The 8,990-nt window shown below is 62.6% G+C and overlaps 1 protein-coding gene across 3 annotated transcripts in view; it reads left to right on the forward strand.

The window, feature by feature from the left end:
- The window catches only part of RAI1 (retinoic acid induced 1), a 116,842-nt gene extending 109,817 nt beyond the window's left edge, over window positions 1-7,025 (forward strand). For all 3 annotated transcript variants that reach the window (XM_028089582.2, XM_028089585.2, XM_028089584.2), the window contains 3 exons: window positions 2,588-2,681; window positions 5,979-6,028; window positions 6,508-7,025. In XM_028089582.2, coding sequence (XP_027945383.1) covers window positions 2,588-2,681; window positions 5,979-6,028; window positions 6,508-6,522 — 159 coding nt within the window. In that variant the 3' untranslated portion in view covers window positions 6,523-7,025. The remainder of the gene's footprint in view (window positions 1-2,587; window positions 2,682-5,978; window positions 6,029-6,507) is intronic.
- Window positions 7,026-8,990: the final 1,965 nt, after the last annotated feature.

The following is an 8,990-nucleotide window of genomic DNA, read 5'->3' on the forward strand; positions in this document are numbered from 1 at the left end:
CTCATGGACCTGCACTAAAGTCCTGCTGGACTGACGAGAAAGCTGGGGGTCAGAGTGGCACCCTGCTTCCCTGCTGTCACACAGCTCTTGAGCGCTGGGCTGGAATTACGCCAGTCTCCGCCCGCTGCGCCCTATGCCCAAAATGGCCTGCTGGCCTCCTGCCACTGGGGGCATCCCTGGGAAGGTCAGGCCGGGGGCGGGGGGGCGGTGCTGGGGGGGTTAGGACACACACCAGCAGGCCTTCGCTGCGCCCCAGCCGCATCTTCCTACCTCCCCCAAGTCAGCTCATATGGGGTCTAAAAGGCCTCCCTGCCTCCGATGGCCCTGGGCCAGGCCCGAGCTGGCAGCCGGGCTGAGCCTCACAGGGGCCCACCAAAGCAGCGTCCCCCCACCAGACGCTCAGAACACTCTGGAGAGATGGCCAGGCTCTGAGACTTTGAGGGTCCCGGCTCCACGCCCTCACCTCCTGCAGCCTAGGCCTGCTGTCCCGGGCCAAGGCCTCTTACTGCCTTGGCTCCCTCGGAGACACACAGACCCGGGTTCAAACCTCAGCTCTGCTGACTGAGGTCTGTGACCCCAGCAAGTCACTGCCCTCTGGGAGCTTCAGAAGGCCCCAGCATGCCTGTTGGTACCTTGGCCTCAGTCTCGCTCTCGGGGGGGGGCGGAAGTTCTGTGGGGGCCCCTCAGGGATAGCCTCTTTCTTCTCCGACCCCTCCCTAGGACCCCCACACAAACTGTTGTCCCTCAGCCCTCCCATGCCCTCCTCCTGGGACCTCAGTTTCTCAGTCTGCCCAGAACCACTGCAGACCCCATGTCCTATCCAGGTGAAGCCTGGCCGTGGATGCCGAGGATGGGGGCATGCACCTCTCACTGGGTGTTACTTGGAAGCTGCTAGCAAGGGCTCAGACCCCAGTTTGGGCCCCCCCCCCACCAACCGGGGATCCTTTGGCAGGTTCACAAGCCCTGCTGGGGGAGCAGGGGGTCAGAGCTCGGTTGCTAGGCTCAGAAGGGCCCAACACCTCTGTCTCTCTGTACCTCGGTTTCTTCGTGTCTGGAACGCCGCTCATCAGTTTTTTTGGGGGGGGCCTCAGTGCAGGCGCCGCCCCTCTGGCTGTTCCCCTTTAACCAACAAAACACCTGAGGGCCTGGCCCTGGTCTGGGCCCCCCTCCTGCTCCGTCACCTCTTTGTGGGTCAGAAATTGAGGCACTGTTTGGGTCCCGCAGCCCCAGGAGATCTCAGCCTTGACCGGAAGGCAACTGCCCATCTGAAGGCATGTATGGAAACCTGATGTTCCAGAACATACCCAGCCCATCTCCCTGTACCTACCCCCTCCCAACTTGATGCCGCAGGGAGCCTTCCCAGGCCTTATTCCCCGGGAAGGTGGGAGAAGACTTTCTCGCTCCTGGTCTCTCCCAGATGCTGCAGGTGGGGTCCCTCTCTTAGTCGTGGACGTGGGATGGAGCCCACCCCCGGCCCCGAGCAGTATGGGGAGATTTTTGCCAGCTCAAAGCCCAGCTCAGCTACTTGGGAGCTGTGTGCCCTCAAGCAGGTTACTCAGCCTCTCTGAGCTCTCCTCGGCAACCTGGGTAGAATTATGATAATATCAACATCATAAGGTTATGAGGTGGCTGCTTCCAGGCCCACGGGGCGCCGCATGAGTGACCCGTCCCAGTGGCTTAGCGCTGGGGCCTGGGCCTACCACTGCTCTGCTTCCCCGTGGTATGTACTCCCCGACTGGTAGAGCGGGGCTGTAGTTCTGGAGTCTGCGGGACTTGGGGCCCAGCCTGTCCCTCTCCAGGCTGCAGAGCTTCTCTTGCTCTTCAGAGGGCCTTCTTGGAGTGGCCCAGCTGTCCCGGCCACGTCCCTCTTCAGATAGCTGGGCCAGGTGTGGGACACCGCGTGCATCTAAAGCAACTCTGCCTGTCCCCTCCTCTGTGCACCTGGGCAGCGGGGGGCGGGGGCCCTCGGAGGGTGGGACAGGTCCATTCTGGGCTCCGTGCTCGTGTGGCTGCCAGACAGGGTAGAAAACGATGCTTATCGCCTTCACGCTCGCCTGGAGTGGAGGCCTCAGTTTCACCGTCTAGAAAATGGGGTTCATGACAGTCCCCCCCCGCCCCTGTCCAGAGCGGCTGAGAGGAGCCAGTGGGTAAGGACACGCCCCGTGCCCTGCGCACCGAAGCCCTGCTCAGCACCAGCCGGTAGCCACACCCACAGCGGCCTCACCGCTTCTTGTCGTCTGCTGGGCACGCGGTGTCTCCCGTGTGATCTTCACACGACTGGCCTGTAGCGGGGCGGGGGGCCCGTCCCTCCTCGCCCAGGTGGGGCCTGGAGACTTTGGATGACCGGCTGAGGTCACCCAGTGCAGAATGGCAGAGCTGGGATGCGAACCCATGAGGTTCGACATTTATCCGTGGGGTTCGACAGGCCCCTGCCCCAAGAGGGTCCCCTCATCCGAGCCCGGGGCTGCCACAGAATCAGCCCTCGGGCCACCTGCAACCTCCTTCCAACTGATTTCGGGGCGGGGGGAGGTGGGGTCCGTGAGGGGCCCACTGCAGACTCACCCCAGCTTCCCTCTCTCCTTGCCAGACCTGTTCCAGCTGCCAGGAAGCCGGGGCCACCATCGGGTGCTGCCACAAAGGATGTACCCACACGTACCATTACCCGTGTGCCACGGATGCAGGTAAGAGCCAGCCCCAGGGGACAGGGAGGCCCCGGAGGCCTGGAGGCAGGATCAGGCCTCCCCTGCACTCCCCCCCTCTTCTGCGCCCCCCCCCCCCGCCGCCTGCTCCCGGGGCGGCAGCAGCCCCAGCTGAGCCACCCGCAGGAGCACACACAGGACTGAGTGGGGACAGTTCCTTGGCCAGGGCTGGAATGCGAGCACGAGCTGCACCCCCTCCTTCTGCGGGGATTAATTCACACCCACTCCCCACCAGGCCCGGCGCGTCAGGCCCTGGCTCTGTCCCCGTTTGCATCTTTACAGATAGGCTGCCTTCCCCAGGCCACACACAGCAGCACGGACAGACTTTGCCTGTCTGGCTCCACATCCCGTGCTCGCTCGCTCGCTCTCAGCGCAGTACTGTCCAGCCCCCTGGGGCCTCCCTGTGAGTGGGACAGACAGGAAAAGCATGATCCTTGCCCAAAGTTACGGAGACCAGATACGGTGGAGAGAGTGTGTGCCGTGGGAGAGATTCATCCTGTCTGAGCTGGGAGGGAATGCAGGAGGACTCCCTGGAGGAGGTGGCATTGGCGCCAGGCCCCACAAGGTCAGGGGAGGTGCGCAGCAGCTGGTTAGTGGCTTGGAGCAATACAGGTTCTGTTCTGAATGAAGTCTCCGGAGGATTCCCCACATAATAGGGATGTCTGTAGAGCCCCGGGGATTGCCACAGGAGGAGGAGACTCTGACTCAGTAAGAAGGGGCTTGCAGAGACCTCAATGGCGCTGAGTGCACAGGCCTTAGGGGAGGGGCAGGGAGAGGGAGGTGCGGAGCCAGCGGCCAACTTCCCTGTGTTGGGAGACAGGTGTGAGGCCAGCCAGGGGTGTGCTGAGGGCTATGCCTGCTCGCGGACCCCCGCACCACTCACTGGTGGCGGGAGGGGGACGGCCGTGGTCGGCTGTCCGGTCAGCTCTGCCCTGCTCCATGCAGGCTCTCCCGCCCAGCGGGCCCGGCCCCCCACGGTTGACCCCACCAAGTCCCCCAGGCCGCCCAGATTCACAGGCTGGGGCCTCTTCTGCATGGGCGGAGCTACGGAGCCACCTTGCCGAGGCTGGCGGCCCAGGGAGGGCGCTTGGAGCAAAACTCTTGGCCATCTGTCCATGACACGTGGCTGCTTCCCTGTGCACAGGTTGGGGAGCTGTCCCCAGCCGGGCTCAGGACAGAGAGACCCACTGGCCGTCAGCCCAAGGGGTCGTCAGATCGCAGGAGGGGGCTGCATGGGGGGAGTGGGCGCCAGCATTTCACAGCTGCGGGGGGCGGGGGCGACAGCCAAAGAAGCTGGGAGAACAAGTGAGCCCGGAGGCCAGAAGGGCGGGCTGGCCGGGGCACCTCTGGCCAGGCAGGAGGGGTGGAGGGCAGAGGACCTGAGGCAGGGGGCTGGGCAGGCCATCCGGCGTTTGGCAGACGGGAGCCCCGGGCCTCCGTGTGCACCATGCACCTACCCAGGCCCCGGGTCTCCAGGTGTCGGCTCTCGGACCGCAGGGCACCGGGGCTGCCCCCCTCTGCCCTTCCCTGCTGCCCTGGCCCACTAACCCTGTGCGTTCAACCCCATTAACGAGCACCTCCCTGGGGCTAAGTGACTCGAAATTGCTGGCAGAAGCCAGCGCACCACGGGTCCTGTCTGAGCCTTTCCACACTCAGGCTGCGGGGGGGCCCGGGGTCCCCAGGTGCAGACACCAAGAGAGGCACCAAGAACCGATGACCCGGCTCCTTCCTTATGGTCCCCCTCTGCATGTCCGGGGGCGGGGAATGCTGGGGGGTGGCTGAGCAAGCTGGTTTGGGACGTGGTGACCTCCTGCCCTTCACTTGCGGAGACCCCATCCCTTGACCGTCAGGCCTGCAGTGGGATGTGGGGCGGGGAGGACACCCCGTGTGCAGCCGGCCTGGGGTTTGAGCTCAGTGCTCTTTGGAAGGCGTGCGTTCAGTTGCAGAACCGTGTCTCGCTTGCCTGAGCAGAGGGAAGACGACACACTGAGGATCTCCCCCCAGACGCTGGCTCCGAGTGCAGAAACTCAGGGGCACTTTGCAGCCTGAGTTTGCAGCTTCTGGCCGGGGCTGGTCGGAAAAAAAAGGGGAGCCAGCTGCAGGCCTGGAGCCTTCCCAACCCTGCTCTCGGGCCTGCGGATCTGCCCTTGCCTCCCCGCCCTGCCTACCAGCCACCACGCTGTCGCGATGCCACGGCACAGAGCCACAGCGTGAGCAGGAGGAATGTGCTGGAAGGAGAGGACTTGCTTGGCCAGCTCAGGCCTCCGGCTATTTATGGGTTTGGGGTTTGTTCAGAACAATGGCCATCGGGGCATGGGAGGGAGGGGGGTGAGCCCAGAAGGGGACTGGGTGTTGTGAACGGGGACTCCTGGGGGAGAAGCCAGGGCCTCCGTAGGTGAGAGTGGGCAGTGGAGTGAGGACTTGCTGAGATGCCAGTGCACCCCCGGGCAGCAGGAACCAGCCATGCTCAGCCATCCTCTGTCCCCCCAGGGTGGCCAGTGCTGTGGGCACCCAAATACCTGCTGGGATTCACCCAGATCCAAGACCTCAGTCTTCCCCCTGGCCCCAGACTCAGGTCTGCCTCCCCTTCAAGGCCCCCACAAGGACAAGCCCATATCCTGAGTGCCTGCTCGGAGCCACGCACGTGCAGGTGGCTTATATACATTGCCCTCATCAGTCCCCATGATAGAGACAGACACGGTAGGTGGCATAAGGTCCGTTTTACAGATGTGGACACCGAGGCTCAAAGAAGCAGCTGATACTTGAATCCAGACCTGGGACCGCACCACCCAGTCCATTAGCCCACTCGTTATCAAGGCCTTCTCGAGGCTGGGCCTGCATCCAGGGAAGAGGGCAAGCGGCCACACGGAGCTTGCCTTCCAGTGGGGCAGAGACCATGAGCAAGTCACCGGTATTTAGACCACTAGGAGGAAGTGACAAGTGTGGCCAAGCGAAGTGAAGCAGGGGCAGGGGAGAGACGGGCATAGGGGGTCTCTGCCATAGCCAGGGAGTCAGGGACGTCCTCCCGAGTGACAAGAAGGCCTTCCAGGTGGGGGGAAGAACAGGGACACACGGGCCAGTAGGGCTGGAGGCAGATGGAGGCCAGTTCAGCCGGGATGGAGTTTAGACCCTGGAGAATCTCAAGCAGGGTCTGCTCCACTTTTTGCAAAGAAGCCCTGTAGCCTAGGGTCTCAGGGGCGCTAGGTCCCCCTCCCCGCCTGGCCCCCTGACGAGGCACCAGCAGCCATCCTAACCACCCACACTTCTTTTTGGTGGCAGGTTGCATATTCATCGAAGAGAACTTTTCTTTGAAGTGTCCCAAACATAAGGTAGGTAACCCGCAAGCCTTCCCTGGAGGGGAGCCCCTCCCCTCTCCCCACCCCTTGCCCTGCGGACCCTCAGCAGGGCCCAGGCCCCACCTGTCCGCCTCCAAAACCTTATTATTCGAGGTGTTTCTGCAGCCTTTGGGGCAGGTAGGCACACGCTGGTCATAAAGACCGCCTTATAACGAGACAGGTCCTGAAGGAGGGAGCCATCCCAGGTGGGCGACAGGAAGGGCAGGCAGGGGCACAGGACGATGGGCGCGGAGGGAGGTGACGGTGGCAGAGTGGGGGTAGAGAAATGTTAAGGCCTAAGGTGAGGCCGGGGGTTCTGCAGGGGAGGCTCGCGGTGCGAGCAGTGCGGGCAAGGGCGGAGCCTCTCGCGGGGGGCGGGGCCACGCCGGGAGGGGCGGGGCCGGGATTTATTACTCCCTAGCACGTGTCCACCGCCGGCAATGACGGGCGCTCGGGCGTCTCTTCTCCTGCAGAGGCTGCCGTTGTAATCCACCCCAGCGGCCGGAGAAGCCGCCGAAGCCCGCCTGCCCGCCCGCCGCCGAAGGAGAGGAGCCGCCTGCGCAGCCCCCGGGCCTTTGAGCTGCTCCCCGCGCGGGTCCAGAGCCGATCCTTGATCCGGACTCCGGATCTTGGATCTGGCCGCCTAGGGCTGAAACTTGCGGTCCCGGGTTGGGAAGAAAACACGTTCCGGAGCCGCCTGCTCCCGGAACAGGACGACACAGGACGTTCCCGCCCACACCCCCCAGGGCCAGGCTTGGAGAGGGGGAGCCCGCGGAGCGGCCAGACTCCCTGGGGCACCAAGGCCCCGGCGGGGATTGGAGACGCCTGTAGCCTGGGGACACGCTTCTCCCCCTGGTAGTTCCAAGAGGACGTGGCACACATTCCACGTGGGTGCTGCCGCCACCGCAGCCGGCGCGGCTTGCAGCTAGGGGCCCTGGGGGTGGGGGTGGGGGTCCAAAGGGCCCTGGAAGTGGCCAGGGCGGCTCCAGGCTCCGAGGCGGGGGGGCTGGGGGTGGGGGTAGGGAGGGAGCCGAAGCCTTGCTGGAGAGGACTAGGCCGGCGGGGTAGGAGGCCGGAGGCTTTGGAAGGAACCTTTCGAATCGTGTCCTAGTGCCCTTCCCACCCACCCAGCCTCGGCCAACACTTTCGAGCGGTTTGGGGCAGAGCCTGGGGAGTCCGGGACCCATGCTCAGGGGATGCGGGCTCCCCGGGTGTGGGCGGGACTGGCCCCCGCCCTTTGGCCTCTGTCGTCCCCTTTCCAGTCCTCCGCCCCACCCCTGGAGCGCCGCCTGGAAGGCAAAGGAAGGGAGTGGCGACCAGAGCGCACCTCCGGTGGATGCGTGACCGTCCCTCTGCACGACCACCCGTCTCCAGGGACAGCAGCGCCCACCCGGCACGGGAGCAGAGACAGCGCTAGATTCGTGTACAAACCTGTGTACCCCTCTATATATATGTTACATAGAATGTATATATGTTGGGAACATGCTCGCTTCTCCCGTGTGTCGCCGCCGCCGTGCGTCGTGCGTCCCTCAGCACGGGGCCCTTGCCGGGAAGGGGGCTACGGCGATGCCCGCCCTCCCGGCGCAGCCACCACCGGCCCAAGCCAGTCCCCGCCAGTCCGTCCGCCTGTCCGTCTGTGTCCTCAGCTCTGTCCACGCTTCGATAGGCCTGACGCAGCCCCCACACTGGGGCCGCCCTAGCAACTTCCTGTACATATGACTGTAAAATGGTAAACGTGTGTATTATATCTGGCCTCGTTATATAGTGTATATATATGTATACATATACATATATATAATATATATGAAGACTGTAAATGTTAAGACGACTAGTGTTCTTATTAGTATATTGCTTCACACTGAAGATTGTGTGTATCGAGCTGTTTCTAAAAGATGTTTATTTTCCTTAAGAGTAAAAAACAGTCATTGCATTCAGAAAAAAAAAAGTCAATAAAGATACAACGATTGTTTTGGAAGTTTGCAGCCCGTGGATTCTAACCAGATTCCGCTGGGAGAGGGGGCCAGGCCTGGGGGGGGGGGGTGGGGGGATGGAGAGGAAGGCTCGGCGGGACACCCATGGACAGGCAAGGGTTCTAGTCGGTACCGTAAGGGCGGGAACAGGAGACAAGCCCCTGCTGCGTAGACATCCACCCAGCCACCCCACACCCCACGCAGCCTCAGGGTCTCAGGTTATGATGGGGGCCGGAGACTTCCCCAAGCTTGGGAGAGGGAGAACCCGCGAAGGGGTAGGGGAGGTGAGACGAACAGCCCAAACAGCGATACGGCTGTAGCTCCTATCACAACAGATCCTTAAGGACACGGAGTCACCCTCTCATGTCACCCTGGGAACTGATAGGGGTAGAAGCAGAGAGGTAGGAAGGGACAGCTGAGACCACAACAGCCCTTAAGGATTAAGGGTTGATACAGCCCAACCATGTGGCACGGAAATTGGTGGAATCCAGGTCACCTGGACGTCACAGCGACAGGTCTCCCACAGCGACAAGCCTCCCACATCGAATGGGAAATTTTGGTCTCAGGACCGATGGGAGAGGGAAACCTTTGGGTGCTGGGGTGGGAGGAGAGGGAGAGGCTCAAAGGACCCCCTCTGGTGGGGGTCTATCAGCTAAAGTACACACCCTCCTCCCCAAAGGAACAAAACCCAGATTATAAATAATTTCATCTTTTATTCTCTGTACAAAACTTCTCAAACTATGAAAATAAAGTCTGCAAAAGGCAAAGTAACACTTGAGCCTCAGAGGCCAGGAGGCTGGTGCGCCCTCATCTACAGTATGTACAAGTCTCTCCAGAAGGGAGAGAGGCGCCTTGGAGTAGGACCCCCTTGCTGGCTGGGAAAGCCAAGTAGGCCCCCCTCAGCTCAGTAAAATGTACCCCTCTGTGAGAGGGGAGAGGGAAAAGCCACTGGGCGCCTGCAGAGCGAGGTCCCATCGGCCGCCCGG

This window comes from Eumetopias jubatus, unplaced genomic scaffold, assembly GCF_037043125.1.
Source record: "Eumetopias jubatus isolate StellerSeaLion01/CBP00866 unplaced genomic scaffold, mEumJub1_p1.0 scaffold_10, whole genome shotgun sequence".
NCBI classification, from domain to species: Eukaryota; Metazoa; Chordata; class Mammalia; order Carnivora; family Otariidae; genus Eumetopias; species Eumetopias jubatus.